Source organism: Myiozetetes cayanensis, unplaced genomic scaffold (assembly GCF_022539395.1).
Source record: "Myiozetetes cayanensis isolate MyiCay16 unplaced genomic scaffold, myiCay2020 scf5-8, whole genome shotgun sequence".
NCBI classification, from domain to species: Eukaryota; Metazoa; Chordata; class Aves; order Passeriformes; family Tyrannidae; genus Myiozetetes; species Myiozetetes cayanensis.
In genome coordinates, this window is record NW_026087742.1 from 44833464 (window position 1) to 44850883 (window position 17420).

Sequence of the window (17420 nt, forward strand, 5' to 3'; positions counted from 1 at the left end):
TGTGATTCTGTAATAAGCCTGGATCCCACTGAAGGAGATCAGCAACACCAGGGCTGCAGCCTCCAAAGCCGCGGCAGCCTCAGCACACAGGGATGCGCGCAGCAAGTCCCTGCTAACCCATTCTCCTGGTGGGATAGAAAGGGCACCAGCGCCTCATTTGTCATTCACGCCGGCTTCGCACAGCCGGTACAAGGCACACGCCCCCGCTCACCAGCACGGACACCCAGCGACCGCCGCCGCCGCCCCCTCGCCTGCGGGACAGCTCCCTCCTTTTTCCTCCTTTTTCTCCTCTCCCTCCGCAATTCCCGCGGCTGCCTCCGCGAGCGCGCGCCTCCTCGCCACGCGGCACGTGGGCCGGGGGCAGGCGATTGGCTGCCCGCGGTCACCTGACCCGGCCCCCGCGGCGGGGGCGGGAGCGGCGCGGCGTTGCCGGGGCGACGGGGCGGGAGCGGCGGCGGCGGCGGCGGCGGCGGCGGAGGGAGCGGGCGCGGGGAGAGCCAGGAGAGCGCTCCTCGGCCGGCCGGGGCGGCCCGCGGCGTGGCAGGTGGGTGCGTGGGAGATCCGCGCGGACCTGGCCCCCCTCCGCCTCGGAGCGGTGCGGGCACGGGGGCAAGCGGCGGCGCGAAGCTTCCCCCGACAGCCCCAGGGGCATCCCGGCGCTGCTGGGCGCCCGCAGCCCCGCCTGGCACCGGGTCGCGCTGCCTTCCCGCGGGCGGCGGGGGAGATGGTGGGGATGAGCTCCGCGGGGAGCGCAGGGTGCGGGGGAGGCGGGTTCGGCTGGGTCCCTGCCGCCCCGGGACGGCTCCTGCTGCCCCGCTGGTGGGTACGCGGGCACCGCGCGGCCACAGAGGGCTGGTGGCGCTGGGCTCCGCGGGTCGCGACAGCCGCGGAGTCGCCGCTCCACGCCCCGGAGTGCGGCGAACAAAAAGCCCTTGAAAGCTGCGCTTTCATGTTCACAAGCGCTTCTCGTGTCTGCTGCATAAATGAGCTGCTGTTTGCTTCAAACAAATTTGGAGCTGGAGTGGAGGGAATAGGAGCTGCTAACTTTTTCTTGTGGCTGGGTAAAAGCTTGAAAAGCCCCAATTACGGTTCTGTTTGGTGGAAAGCCTTTGATTGTTTGACTTCCTTTTCTGATAGCTGTCTCCATTAATGTGACCTTGGACTGAAAGCTTTACCTGATGCTCATGAAAAATCTCGATACTTAATACCTATTTACCACCTTTGTATTTACAACTACTTTAGGTGGATGCTTTTATCGAGTCAACAAAGTGGTCTAGTAGCATTTAATGAGTAAGTGGCAAATTGATTCAATCTCTAGGTAGGTTTCTTAACTCCTGTATAATCTCTTTCAAGCACGCCTTCACTATCAGATGTAAAACAAGTTAGGTATGTTACCTGGAAGCTTTTTACCATTACAAGAAAAGGATTGGTTGTTTGGTTTTTTTTTTTTTTTTTGGTGTGTTCTGTTTGGGTTTTTTTGAGCTAGAAGTAAGCTTCCTTAGCATTCAGTAGTAAGATGCTTAAAATGTCAGTGTAGGATGCAGTAAATTACTTTTTCTTGGTTTCCACAACTTGCAGTTGCAATCCTAATAGAAGAAAATGCTGTGACTGAGAGTAGCTCATGTCTGTGGTTTTTAATGTGCTATCCAAAACCACTAAAGGGTGGATGGATAAATGTGATGGTATTGCACCATTGCAATAGTTACTGTATTAACTGTCCCCAATGCTTTATAATTAATGATTCCTAAAAATTACTCTATTTTGGTATAAATGAAATATGAATATAATATCAGAGTTCTTACTGTATTACTTATTCACATATCTAAGTACAAAAGTATCTCTGAGGTGTCTCTATCTGACTGAGGTGTCATCTAGCAAACTAATGTCTCCTAGAACTTGAAGTGGGTGAGATGCATTAAACAGAGCAACAGTTTTGTTAGTCACAGTTTTGATGCTGAAGCACAGAATTGTTCATTATTTGTATGGGCAGTCTGATCACCTTCAGTGAGATTGGGAGTTCTTGTGTGAATCACAGGTTCTGTGATCACATCCTGTGATTACATCCTCTAGAAAGTTTTGTTTAAGTGTAGAAAAAATGTCACCACACTGCAACTTTGTTACAATATTTCAGTCTAATTTCTAATCATGATAATCTGGATATGTTGAAGAACATATATGATAAACTGTTTTATCACCATTATTCCTGTAAAGTCAAGTACGTCAGCTAACATAACTTGAAGCATATGGTATTCAGAGAAAATGCAAATATTTCTGGCTATGTGTAAATCTTTTTCTTCTCCCTTAACCCTTAAAATAGATATAAATGTTTTTGATCACCATTGATGTTTAATCTGCTACCTCTGTCCTTGCAAAATTAGAAATAAATTCTTTGCTGCCTAATGTTGTATGATTTCACATATGGCAGCTTCTGAAAAATACAGAGATATTCAACATGATATTTCATACGATGAATGAATCTTAGCTTACAGTAAGGGTGTTTTCTGCCCCACCTGGGCCTTCTCAGAGCAATTGGAGCAAATGTGGTCAGACCTCATTTACTTCACAGAGGGGAAGAGTACAGGATTTGTGGGCAGGGTGTAATGGGAAGGTGTTCTAGAACTATGAGACTTATCGTTGCAGCAGTGTAAGGTGTAAGCACTTTCCTTCTCTTCTTTCTTGCCTGTGGGGCACTGACTCTGCTAAAGCCACCTGCCACTTCTTGTCGTTTTATTGCATGCAGTTGACAGCTGCAGGTGGGAAACAGGGAAGTTAGAAGGGAGCTGAGACCCTATTGTTGGATACCAGAGACCTCTGTTGGTAAGATAAGATGATTATATTTTTCATCCCTCTATCTTATCCAGAACTTGTCAAAGTACTCTTTGCCAGTGTTATAGAGAGCATGAAAAGTGGTTGTCAAGTATGAATATCAAATCTAATACAGGAAACTTATAAGACCTAGGAAAGTTAAGTGAATTTCAAGTTGGGATGCTTTAGCCTTTCTCAAGTTTCCCTTAGAAGATGGATGATGTTAACTTCAAAGTTTCAATGCTTATTTGTGTGAGAAATCTGCTAGTTAGCCATAATTTAATCATGCAGCTTTAATTCTTGAGGTGGTGTGTCTTTCATGGTGCAATTTTAATTTTTTTTGAGAGAAAGAAGAAATGTATTTCTGACATGGACTTTGAAATATAATGACGACTACTGCTCAGGGGAGCGAGTAAACATAGAAGTAAATTTTGGAGGACAGCAGATTCTAGAACCTTGGAAGGCTCGAGGTTCTTCGAGCAATACATTTGTTACGTGTTCTTAACTTATTGTTTAATGTTGCCCTCTTTATACATATGCAAAGTAAGCCCCATACTACCTTAAAATTATGCAGCCACATTTCTTACTGGAGGTTCTCTCTCCTGAGTTCAGTACATTACAAATGATGATTGCTTTTCCCTAGTATTTTGGACAAGCATATTACTATTAACCTAGTAAAATGTATTTTCAATGAGGTACTGACCTCAAAAAATTATGTCCCCAGTTTTCTTTCTTTTAATAAAATTGAGGATAACTAAAGCATTTTAAATATCAGTATCTGGACAAGAATAAATAATATTTTAATGTATTGAACTTCTGTTTGCTCACACATTTTTTAGAGGCAAAAACTTGTTCTAGTTATTACTTGAAAGCATATGAGGTGAATGGCTTGTGTCCAACAGACATCAGTGTAATGCTACTTGATATCATGACAGAACAAATTTGCCCAATGGCAACATATTGTGAAGTGCTGCAGTGTCTGCTTTTTAAGCAGGACTTTTGACCGAACTGGAGATAGATACAGGAAACATGCGGCTGGCACAGTTACAACTCCTTTGTAACTTGCTTTCAATACAATGAGTTATTAATGTGCCTTTGCATTATTTTTATGAAAATGTTGTAACGAAAGAAATGTTTTGTGCTCTTAGCAATGTTTATTTCTTGTACACTGGTTTATTTCTTTCTCTTATATATAAAAAGTATTATTATATATAAGTGTATATATAAGTATATAATAATATATATATAGTATTATATATAGTATAGTGTGTGTATATATATATACTATATATATTTAATAATATTATAAGTATATAATCTTAAGTGATTTTTTAGTAGGAACAGTGACAATGGGCATGATGATGGCATGATCCAGTACCACAGGCATTCGTACATGTGTGCTGAACTTATTTGAATGGGTTTTGGTGCTAAAGCTACTGAAGTGCACTGATGTTTAAGGTCCATAGACCTGCAAGCTTCTTTTAGAATATTTGTTGATTATAGAAGATACATCCTAGACCTAAAGCTACAAGATCGCATCAAACTCATAATGATCAGTCAAAAAATTGAGCTTAATAAAGTGTATAGATAAGTTGAAGTCCATAATAGTTTGATGCCAGTTCTAAAACACTTGATTTTAAAAATTTACTCTGGGTTGTGGAACTCCTGATGATTGAAGTGTTGGATTTGGCAAGAGTCTTATAAAGGCAGCAGATTTTATTTTAAATAGAAAATATTTCACAGGTGCATTAAAATTTCACACCTAAGTCAACAGAATGTGTTTTGGTACAGGATGCTTTACCATGTTCTTTCTCTGTTCTAAAAATCTTTGAGACACATACTATGAGAAGATCATCTTGTAAAGACATGGCAATTCCAAAATTGAAATACAAGCTGTCAGCGTGACCAGCAAGATTTTTAGTACTGCTTGTGATGCTGGACTACCTTCTGTTAAGGACTTGTTTTTCATTCCAATTGTGACTGCAGAATATTAAAACCGTGAAAGTACATAATTAGCTTTGTTTCAATATTGCTTTTAATAAATTGTTTATATACTGATTTTTTTAACCAATATTAAATCATCAGGTTATTGCACATTGGAAAAAAGGTGTAGGATTAATATACGTTTATTATGTAAAGCTAATATAGTTTTATTGGAAATAACTAATCTGCTGGGAAGTTAATTGGGCTGTTCTTAATTTTCTTTAGTTTTCCATACTTCAGGTTACCTGCTCAGGAAAAACAGACCTCTTAGATTTTGTTACAGCTCCATATTTTAGATCATTAGGCTTAGTACAGCTCAGTTCTGTATGAAATTTGACATAGAAATATACAATTATTACAATCTTCAATTTCTTTTTGAAGTGTCACACATCTATTTTCAGAAGCAAAAGAAAATATTGAAATTTACAATAAAAACTTTTAATTTTAGTATTATATAGATAGTCATAATTACATTAGAACTGTACCATATTTTATTTATTACTAAGGAATATAATGACTATAAATTGATATGACTTGGAATAATCACTTGACGTTCAATTCTAAGCAACTCATTACATTTACCGCTTTATTTCACTTCACACTTCTGTGAAGTTTTAACTCCTATAGCAATTTAGAAAGCATATGAAGTATTTATTTTTTCCCACTGTTGCTATATGAAATCAAGAATGTAGATTTTCTCCCAAATCCCATTAATTTCAGCATGATTCTTTAAATTAATGTTCAATCAGTTGACTTCATTTAGCTTTTAGACTCTTAGCTTTACTGCCTTGTCTTCTCTGAATCAAGTGAAGTCAAGCTTGTTTGACAGGACTGCTTTACTGTAATATAGTAAAGAGTTGTTTATTGTATTACTATTCTTAGTTTTAATTTTTTCATGACATTACCACTCTTGAATTTTTGTAGCATTCCAAAGGGAATGAATAGCAAAATTGAACATGATCAAGATTAAGACTTTCTTGATGCTTTTTTCAAGGTTACTGAGGTGCAAAGTCTCACAATTTGTCTCTTATCTAATCTTTTTTTTACTTAGCAGATATTCAGTTACTTTTTGTCCAGAAGATATAATATATGATGTGTGTATTTACCCATTTGGTATCTTTCAAAAAATAGATGAGAAATATTTATTGAAATTTCTGAGTTCCCTTAGAAGTATTTTTCCTGCTACTCTATTCACTGTTTGGTCTTTGCTATTACTAGAAATTGTTTTGTTCCTATATACCTATTTTTTTTTCAGCCTTAGCATTGCCACCTTCTCATGACAACCTTGTGCACTTAATAACTTTTAAAATTTGTTGACTCTCATTTTTCATTTTTCTCCTTGTTCTACAGTACTTTTTAGATTAAATGGTTGTGTTTTGATCATCCAGAATTAATTCTGAGATTTTTCATTTCATGTTTCTTGCCTTATTTTTTCTCTCAGACTTAAAAAAGCAACCTATGTTGAATACTATGATTACTATTATATATTCAGTCTATGTTGAATACTATGAATACTATGATACTATGTTGAATGAAAAAAAGAATGAAAAAAATTATTTGTATTACTTGATAGAATATCTTCTTTTTTTACCCACAGTGCCATGTATATAATCAATAACTGTCATTGACCTATGGACCATTACCATCACTAAGTGAGAATAACCATAAAAATGTCATCTTGGCTTTCCCATAGAGTTCTGTCTGACACATCTTTGCCTGTTCTGTTCTTCCTCGGAGACTTCAGCTCTTTTTACACTTGAAAATACAACTTATCTTAAAAGATATCAATAATGCCACTGAAGTATACTATCTCCTTATTGATTAAAATTTGTTAACTAGGGTATTCATGCAGTAAAATGTGAAATTGTGTGTTAATTATTGTCTATGCTCATTTCTGGTTGTTATTTTTGGAAGCATATTATTGCAATATTGTAAAGCGTTTTGCAACTGTTCTTAATATTTTTCTATAGTATATTCCTTATGTTTTGAGTTCCATCATTTCATTTGTCAGTCTCTACTCTTAAATTATAAAAATTTTTTGTCTTTTAAAACAACATAATTAAACATCAGTCCTTAGGCTCTGAAGTAGGCCAGAAATGTTTTATACATTAATTTTCACATGTGGCTGAAAGCAATTACATTATACGACTGTCATATTAGGTATATTAGGATCCAGTTCAAATACCGTGTTATGTAAGGTGGATTTATTAATTCTTTTCTTGTTGTTATTAATAGATTTCGGAACTAAAATTTACAGTTGCATTTCCAGGTTACTAACAAAAGGAAAAAGTAAGAAACTGGACTTTAACACAGATAATCCAATAACCAGAAGGGAAAGTAAGCAGAGAAAAAATGTTCTGTTGTCCCAGCACAATATTCTTAATAATTGTGGGGATGCAATGTTTGTTGATTTGATAACCCAACAAAACATCCTAATCTAGAACTTCCTTTCCATAATCTTTTCAAATAGTTCTCTTTTTTGTAATCATTTGTTCGTTACCGCTTCTTAAAAAATAACTAAGCAAGGCTTTATAATCCATTTTTAATTATTTTCTGAAATTATGATTAAAATTGTCTAAGGAAGTAATTTGGTTATGCTCTCTGTAATGTCTTCTATAATAGTCTTCGCCTACTAGATCATAAACAATCATGTTAACACATCTTTAGAAGCAATATCCTGTAGGTAAGTTGTAGAAATAGATCCTGTGTATGCCTCCAGTGGCTTGCAGAATGAAATAAGAAGAGGTTATGTTAGTCAGTAGGCAAACCCATTCTGCTGGACATTGCAATACAGAAGGAATATTCCCATGAACAGCTATGTCTTGTCTTGATATGTGGCATATCTGAAGAAATTTATTTTTGTCTCTTGATCATGTACTTGACTGGGCGTCTAACAAGCAAGAAAGATATGTTAGGGATGTTAGATTTACAAATTTTGATATTTTCTTGTCTAGAATGATAGCAATCTCTTCTTTTGAGAATTAAAATTATAAAACTTCATGTTTACTGCCTTACCTTTAAAAGGAATATGATTTTTAAAGCCTATATTTGTTTAGCAGCTTCCAGGCATCCATCTGAAATATGTTAATGGCATTGACAGTATATATTTTAATGTACTGAGTGACGTGAAGTATTATGGACATGTGACTTCTGGAATTTAAATTTAAACAATTTAAATATAATTATTTTTTCTCTTTTTCCCTCCTTTTTATATATTTTCTAGGGTGAAAGGTTTAATTGTAAGAAATGGATGCCAAAGGATTACAAGGAGATGATAAACTGAAGATGCTCATAATTTTACTAGCATATTTGGTAAGTTAAAAATTAACATTTTTTTCCCCTGTGTTGAAAAAAAACTGTTTTGAACTCAGAAATGGTGTTTTTTGTTTTACACATTACTTCTAACACTAAAAGTCTTAAAATGCTATACACAGACAATTGCATACACGTTTTACTGATTTGAAAGTAAGCTTGGCCAAGTGATTTGTGTAATTCCTTGCTCCTCCTCACAAGCACTTATAATATTGTACCTTGCGAGCCTCTTTGTGGACAAAGGAGTGGACTAGGACAGAACACAGGGGCCAGCAAAGTGCTGTGAAGGTGGTACTGCTTCACTTCTGAGATGGGAGGAATTTGCAGTGACCATCTCTTCTTACAGGATGCTATATACATAATTTATGAGTTTGGAGTATTCAGTTTATCAACAGAACATAGCATAGGACACAACTGCATTGTCCAGTAAGCATACTTAACTCTGACTTGCATAGGCAAGGCAATTAATTCTTCATAGCTACCAGAAAGGCTTTGGTCTTTCTGAAAAGATCGATACACAAAGTAAGAATTTAGTAGTGGTTGTGGAGAACACTTTCTGTGATGGATGCCCCTAGGTAAACATTTAATTTAAAATTCTATTCGGGGAGCTCCCAGGGTTTGTTAATGTTCCTGAGTAAAATACCAGTGACTTTCCATGGCTGACATTGCTACTCGTGGTATTTCTCATAACTGTAGTTTCTGATTTAGTTAGATAATTGGGTTTGCTCTCATTTGGCCTGTTGAATAGAAAGTGATAGTAAAATTTAAAATAGAAAGTATTCATGCAGGTTTGGGGTTGTGGTTTTTTTTTTTTAGATTTCCAAAAGGTATGAGTGATCTTTTAGAATCTGTCAATATATATGTTTAAAGGAATAGGTCTTACCTCATTTATTCAATTGTTGTGGCATCTTTAGAAAAATAAAAGATCACAAATAAATGACACAATTAAATGGGATGTGATGTAGCTTACTGTCGTGAAAATTGCTTTAGTAAATGGTCATGTGCATTTTTCATAATGTTAAGGTGAGAAATTTAACTCATGTTCAAACAATAAAGTATTTTAACATTCCACAGGTGCCAAATATCAAGTGAGTCTTCTGAAAACTGTAAAATTATTGCAAGTCACTGAGTACTGAGACTCTTTAATTTTCAGGCCACTCAGTCATATTTGGAGTTAGATAGTTGATTTTCATTGACATATTTAAAGTTTTGATGATGCAGGAACTTATTTTTAAGATCAAAACATGAATTTATTTCTCACATGTAATACGTTTTGTTGATTTTACCTTCTTGGTTTATGGTGGGTTTTGTTTGGGTTTTTTTAGCTAAGTAGGGTAATTTGTGAGACTGGAGACTGCAGAGAACAAGAATTTAGGGACCAGACTGGAAACTGTATCCTCTGCAAACAGTGTGGGCCTGGAATGGAACTCTCAAAGGTAAGGAAATCACGCTTTCTGGAATTTACTTTGTTTCTGATGAGTGTGTTTATGTATGTGATTTAAAATAATGGAGATCTATGCTTACGTGGAAATACTTTCTTATTACTGTTTTGGCATTTGAACCTTTTACAGTTTTTCAAGAACCATGTTATCTTGATTCTCTTTATATAGAATGTTCAGTTCAGAAAAGGGTGATGCCATTAATAAAGTAGACAGTATCATGGGCTCTCAAATTATTTTTTTAAAGGTGAGTTAGTGCTACCAAGGGGAAAAAAAATACAACAAGTTAAGACTGAATAACCTCACTGTTTCAAGAAGAATATGAAAAAGGAATTTCAAACTAGTAATTGGGACAGACTACTGAAATGGGGAGGGGCTTAATTTTTGCAATGCTGGCATTCACAGTTGGTTCTGGATTTTAGGTGACAATGTTTAAATATTATCTGTATGACAGCTTGTCTTAACAGCATGGTTTATAATAAAAATAAGTCATAAGTACATAAATACAGGGTAGGATTCAAGTGAGAGCTGACATATTTCCTTAGAAGAGGTCAGAGATAGGTGATTGTTCTGTTTTTACTAGGTCAGTGGTTAGAGCACTTTGGGAAGCTAGAGTCGAGTCAGGCTTGATTTCTGTGTTTTACAAATTACTAAAAATGCTATAAACCTAATTCCTGTTGTTATTCCACATAAAGAAAGCTGAGGCCAGAAAAATACATGATAATATTTAGAAAGCACATAAGAAATCCTTGTTAATGTCATGGAGAAGGAAATGTTATTATTTTGAGGTTTTTGTAATTGTTTTTTGCTTATATAAGAACTCCATCTCTTCCAAAAGAAAATCCCATAAAAGTTTTGGAGTTACCAGCTTTTTGAGGAGAGCAGAAATGAATTAATGGAAATGAATGCTGACTGAGGTTATGGGCTTGGATTCAGTAGAACTAGAAAGTTCACTTGGCTAAATTTTCAGCAAAATTTCAAGTCTGTATGCAAGTCGTGAGTGGGATCTTTGTTCTTTTCAGCACAGAGGAAGTAGGTGCTGTGTATGAACAAGGATGAAGAACAATGAAGGAAGACAAAGCTGAAAGGAGGAGGCAGGGATATGTTGGGATTCACTCACTCAATTACTGGAGGTGAAAGAGACAACAGAATAAGTTATTTGCCATGGGGAGATTGGGTGTTTTGGGGGAGCAGATGTGTCATGCTAGAGGTGTGAAGATAGTCAGGCTAAAAAAGAGTGCAGGATGGTGTCATGAAGGGCGAGCAGTCCTGTCAAGACTCATGCATAAGCATAAGGATCTTTTATCAGTGTCCAACCACTAAACTAGATCTTGTCCATCTTTAGAGTGTAAAGCTGTGGCCAAGACATAACTGTACAGTCAGATCCACACCTGATAGGTTGGGGCCATAAAGCACATGCCCTTTGCATATCGAAGGGCAAACTGTGTTGTACTTCTACTAATAGTCTAAAAAGGATGTTGGAGGTTGAATTTAGGGTGTTTAGGGGGATTTAAAATGTTTTGGAAATTTAACATAAGCCATTATTAAGTCTAGTGTGCATGTGTGTTCAAACTACAGCTAGATTTCGGTTTATGGCTTTGTATTTCTTACTATATTCAGCTCTGAAAAAAAGCACAAGTTAAGTACTGTTTTTGTGTATGGTTTGAAGGGATTTAGTGAAATTGAGTGACACATTTTCCCTATCTCTCCACCCCCTGTGGTGAGCGTTCAGTGCATTGACAGAATACTTAGTTTCACACTTTAGTGAGAATTGCTTTTTATGTCAGGCAGTATTAGTTAAGGTTTAGTCATGCACGCGGTGCTGTTGAAGCAGAGATTTGAACATGACTTACAACATGGATGTCATTTTGTTTGGATGTTTTGGGTTTTTCAGATTGTCTTTAAATTTGTGAACTCAAAGGTTCTAGGAGGTGTTTTAATTATGAAGGCACTTGTAAATATGGCACTTTATAACAGTGGGCCAGTACTATGTCCATTGATAAAGCTTACTTAACTAGTTGGCAAATAAAAACCAAAAGCATAAAAACTAATGCCTTCAGTAATTGCTTCCAATTTAATAAAGGAACACTAAACTAAAACAGGGAGATTACAGTTTGCAATAGTACACTATTCAAGTTATGTTTTTACTTCAACTGATTCTTAGGACTTAAAATATGAATGCTTAATTGATTTTAATGTGTAGGCAGTTACTTCTCCCAGATATTAATCAACTTTGAAAAATATTTTTTTCTACTACACTAGAACTGAAATAACCAAAGAAATTTTGGTCAAACCTAAATGTGAATGGAAGCATAATTTCCTTTATAAATAGAGGTACAATTTTCTGTGAATCATAGCGAAGGATGTTATGCTATGGCTGTTAACTGAAATGTGGTTGAAAGTAGTCTTGCAGAGCTACAGCTTGAAGCAACAAGTATGTTAAGTCAAAGGTCAGAATGCAAGGGGAAAAGGGATTTAATATTACACTTTAAGTAATTTGCAGCACAGGAGGAGTTTTGTTTGCTTGGATTTTTTTACATATGAGAAAGTAATGATGTAATCATGTTGTAGTTTAATAACTGTTTCTTAATACTGAGTAATGTATCTGTTTTCCTATCAAATATTTAGTGCTCATGGATAAAACTAGATATACTGCTGGATATGTGAGCATGATTGTATGTCTAAGTATATAGTGTACAATGTATACATAGTATACAATGTTAGTGGTAGGTTTTTTTGGTTTATTTCCCCCTAAATGTTTTGAGAAATTGACAGGCAAGTGGTTTTGTTTTTTTTTGTTTGTAATAAAACATCTCAGCCTATATTGTTGAATATAAAAGCCCAGCTATTGGGTCATGCAGCAGTGGACCATGTGAACCATTGATGTAAACATACGTCCTTAATTCCTTCCCTTGAAACTCAGTTCAGGTAGAACTTCTGCTGGTTAAACTGAAGCAGACAAGTCCAATGTCAAGGACTGAACTGTAGAGTCCTCGCTTTGCTCTTGTTTATGACAAACTACTTTATCTTAGTTACAATCTAAATATGTAGGTTTGGGGTTTTTTTGTTATAAATGGGTACATAAAAATATAAGACAAAATACCACCTGTACAGAGTGGATTTATATATGTGTGTGTGTATCTATATCCTTTTTTTACAACTATTATTTACAACTTCAGTAATACATATATGACCTTTGTTGCTATACTATGTAAGCATTTCATACCTCTCTAAGTTAGGGAAATACTGTTGCCTTTTCTCAATTTATACATGAGATACACATAAATCAACTTGCCCATGGAAATGCAGGATTTTTTTTTTTGGTGGAACAAAGTAGACAGAGGCCGTAGAATGGAATAAGAGGACAGAAGTTCCTTCTTCACAAGGCACCACATGGGCAAGACAAGGGGCAATGAGCGCAGTTTGTACCAGAAGGCAGGTTTTATTTCTATATTAGAACAAATGTTTTTACGATGAGAACATTCATTCACTGCATCAACCTCCCCAGGAACATGGTAGAATGCCCATCACTGAAAGTTTTTAGGATGCTATTGGACAGGGTGTAAGATCATCTCAGTTCAGGTCCCTGACCCAAGAAACTGTGAAACAAGTGTTCTTTCAGGGTACCCACTCACTTGGCTGTTCTGTGATTCTATGACGAGTATTTAATTTAAGTTGCAAAGCAATGCTCAACCTATTCAGTTGACCTTCCTGTCTGTAAAGATAAGCAACTCCATACACCCTTGATAGCATGAAACAAAACCAAACCAAACCACCAAAAATCCAGCCTTATTTCATGCAACTAGTTCTGAATCTAGACTATTCTTTTCAACTTTTGCTGTCACAGTTTAGTGGGACTCTCCTTTTCAAAAATGTTTTTATAGTAACTTTTTCTTCCTTGAAATAAAAAAAAATAGTACAGTCTCAACTTTTCCTTTCTGATTCCCTATCAGCTGTTTTAACAACAGTGCTGCAGATGTTGCATTAGCTTAGAAATAAAATCCATTGATCACTTATGTTCATTGTATATTTTATGAAGTACTTTTAACATATTACCATCAGAAGAAAGCCAGATTTGTTAGTGTATCAACAATTTAGAATTGGGGAGTGAAAGCTGCTTTCCCTGTTTGTTTGCTTTTATTTGTTCATTTAAAAAAAGAAAAATCTATAGCCTTTTATTTTAATAAACGTGTGTCCTTGGTAATGTTTGCAAAGCCTTTGAACCACTGAAATAGCTTGCTTTTGACTGTGTGGGGTTTTTGTTATGAGTTGGTTTTTGTTTGGCTTTTTTGTTGTGTTTTTTTGTTTGTTTGGGTTTTTTGGGTTTTTGTTGTTGTTAAGCAGTGCTTTATTTTCTGGGATGGGAGACTAAAATGATGTATTGATTCAAAGGGAAGTGTTTTCTTCATGTGGCTCAGTGCTATTTCATTTGTCATTCATTTAATAGGAAGCAAAGCATCATGTAGTCAAGCAAGTGATTTAATATCTTTCATTCTTTAAGGGGCTTCAGTTTGCCAGTGCATGAGTAGTGATTAGTGTGGCTTGGTAGCTAGAGCCTTTTGTCCTCTCTTCTATGTGTCTCTGAATTAAATCAAACCTTATATATGATTTAAATTTATACGAATCACAGTTAATACAGAAAAAAGAAACTGGGATCGTTTTTGTGTTTCAGCCTTTTTCTTGAAAATATTCAAGTACGGAAACAAGAGTCCTTTGGGTCCTTTCACCTTTCATTTACTTTTTAAAAAAAATTTGGGTAACTCTATGTCTTCCACGTCTTTTTAAAATTTATATATATGTATATATTTGTATATATGTAAAAGCAATCCATATCTCAGCTTCATCAAGCTTATATTGCAACTAAGAATTTATATTGACAATATATGACAAGAAAGGAAGAAAAAGCAAGAGGTGAAAAGGAGAGTGCTTTAAGCCAGCATTGTCACCACATAAGTCGTGACAAATACTGTTGCCAAGAGACAGCTGCTGGACTGAGAGCCAGTGGGAGAGAAGCAGCTTGATGGCTGCTAAGGCAGGACTATGTATCACAGGTTGCTTCCTTGCACCAGGTATATGATGAAGAAACAAGAGAACTGCATGTTGCCTCAGAAAAAGGAATTGTCAATTAAACATGCAGGTGCCATGACTGTCACGTTGTCCCAGTGGAGTTACCCAGAGCTACCATGTTTAGCAGTCACTCTAACTTTTAAATAAGCATCAAGAGAGCTGCTTGTGATGAAGCTCTGCCATATCTCAGCTCAGGAGAGGCTAACATGTTTCTGGGTAAGTCCCATGGAAACTCAATTAGCTTCCTGTAGGCATGTTGAATCTTACTGAGAATGAAACTTTTCTGACCCTGACATTGCAGTTTGTCACAGCAGCTGAGTCTGACGTCTGCAGCACAGTGTTGCAGCCTGTCCTGCTCAGAGACCTCTGCTGATAGGTACAGCTCATTATTGGATTCTAGATGAGGTTGTTCCACAGTTTGTGGTACTTCAGGAAGCTAAAACCCCATGCTATTTAACAGGGACATGTACTCAAAGGTTTTAGTAAAGATTTCATTTCCCAGCACCAGTGTAGTGCCGCAACCTGTTACGTGACCTGACATCAATTGAAGTGTCTTAATGCCTGGAAGACTTTTTCTTGAATACCCAAATATTCTTGTAATCATCGTGGCCTAAGTGGAATTTTCTGTGCTCTGTTGTCTAGGGACCTATGTAGGTTGTGGATAATCAGTTAAAACTAGAAACAAATTCTAAAATGTGCTTGCAGATTATGATCTTAATGATGCCTGAAAGCATTTTTTTAATGAAATATGAGGTTATTTTAATTGAAAGAATGTTTAAAATCTAATTTACTGTTCATTTACTTTCTCTGTTGGATTCAACTTTTAGGGGAAAACCATACCACTTAACTCCATTACCCTTTATAGTCCCCTATACTTTTGGTTGTTCTGTCTGAATCAGTGTTTGGATAGTATCAACTGAAAGAAAATTTTATCTGTGCTGTGGAAGTACTTTGAGGTGTCTGTATTATTCAATGCTTTCAATACTTTTAGCTTGAAACTAAATTATGCATTTAGTTAACTAGCTTGCTACAGATTCCTACGTGGCCTGGACCAGTCACCCCACTTGATACCTGAAGTTTGTTTCTGAGCAAAATTGTTCTGGAGATACATATGTTAAAGGTAGTGAGATGCCACAGTAGTCTGATAGTGAAAGCTGTATAGGTATCGAGAAAATGGAGGTGCATTTGAATTTTGAAGATTTTTTTCTTTTGTAATTACTTTTAATGTCAGTTTTCTAAATTAGTGTTTCATTTCTCATGGCTTGTGGTATGTGTCATTTGAGAGATAAATTTTTTGTTAATGTTACCTGGTACCATTGAAAAGTGAAAGAGGAAAGGGAAGAGCATGCTAAGTGTTCTTCACAGAAAGCTTCACAATATGAAGAACAAAGCATGTATTTATGTGCTCTTTTTTTCTGGCACAAAAATAAAAAATGTTTTTTTAAAATCTAGCTAATTGATGTTACAGGTTTTATTTATCTTTTCTGCAGTCCTGAGGTGAACTGCCACAGATGAGCTCTCTTTTAAAAATATGAGTGGGAGGATAGAAGGGGTGAGGAGAGTTGGGAACTATTCAGATCTCATCAGCCATATAACTTGACAGCTTTGTAAATAGAGCACTGAAAAAAATGGTGCACATCAGTTTTGCACATGTACTGATAAAAGATGAACAGTCAATTGTTTGTATCTTTGCTGGACTGCTAAATTTTAAAGTCCAGGATTTCAAAGAGTTTGAATCCATCGTCTAAATCATATCCTTCAGTTTGGGGAATGTGGTTAATTATGAATACAGATCTGTTTGAAGTTCTGCCTGGTTTACAAGCTTAAATATTTATTTGTACCTGCCAGGCAGTTAACTACCTCAAATATTATGTGAACATAAAAAGCACATACATAAGTTGTAGTTGTTATGGATTGTATCTGAAGAATTCCTGGCAAGGACTTGGAAGCCGTCTTTGAAAAGACTGGAGATTGTAAATTCCTTAGGCAGAAGATTTCTTTATATTCCATCCACCATTTTTATAGCTTTTAAGTAAACCATTCCGTGATACAAAGGACCACTAAGATGTGTCCATCCATCCAGCTATAGCAAAGCAGATCTGATCTAGAAACAATTTACTCAAGCTTTGGTAGTTTGGGCCAGTGAGTGAAGGAATTTAATTCTAACTTTTATTTCTTGCTTGGTTTTGATCAGAAGCTTCAAAGGTAGTCTGGGAAGGAAAACTTGTAATTAAGTTAATTTAAGCCTTATATTTGAAAGTTTACTAGGAACTTGGGAGGGACTGATTCCAAGTGATTTATCAAAAGATCTGAATATACATCGTTTGACTGAGTAATAAACTACATTTCAGCTAAAGAAAGCAAACCAAAAATTAAAACTTTTTAAGTTCCTGGGTCTGGAAACAGAGAAGGAAAACTATTTTTAATGTCTGTTTGTAGTTACTTTCATAAAATTGTTTGTTTTCTGTGTACTTTGAGGGCTTGTTCTTCAGAGGAGAGTAAAGTTATTCTTAACATAAAGGAAAATTGAAATTTCTTACAATGTCCAGTAAAATGCATCTGAAGTTGTGTATCGCTACTTGATCATTTCAGCATAGAAGAACTATAAAATACATGTTGGTCAACTCCATCACAGAGCTTTCCACATAGATGCTTTCTCAGTGCAAAACGTTGAAGAATCTTGTATGTTTCTAAGGTTCAAAGCTTTTTTTACTGTAGCAGATTGGGTTGGGTCAGTGACTTGGGGAAAAGTTGTTTATATGTATGAAACACTCATATGTTGTGGTGGAAACCTTCTTTTAAGTTGCCCAAGTT

At 36.4% G+C, this 17420-nt stretch overlaps 1 protein-coding gene across 3 annotated transcripts in view; it reads left to right on the forward strand.

The window, feature by feature from the left end:
- The window catches only part of TNFRSF19 (TNF receptor superfamily member 19), a 59179-nt gene that overhangs the window by 5252 nt on the left and 36507 nt on the right, over positions 1–17420 (forward strand). For 2 of the 3 annotated variants that reach the window (XM_050332094.1, XM_050332091.1), the window contains exons 2-3: positions 8012–8100; positions 9426–9536. In XM_050332094.1, the coding sequence (XP_050188051.1) occupies positions 8035–8100; positions 9426–9536 (177 nt within the window). In that variant the 5' untranslated portion in view covers positions 8012–8034. Of the gene's footprint in view, positions 1–475; positions 545–8011; positions 8101–9425; positions 9537–17420 lie in introns of those variants that run through there. The other variant, XM_050332092.1, reaches the window with a different exon arrangement.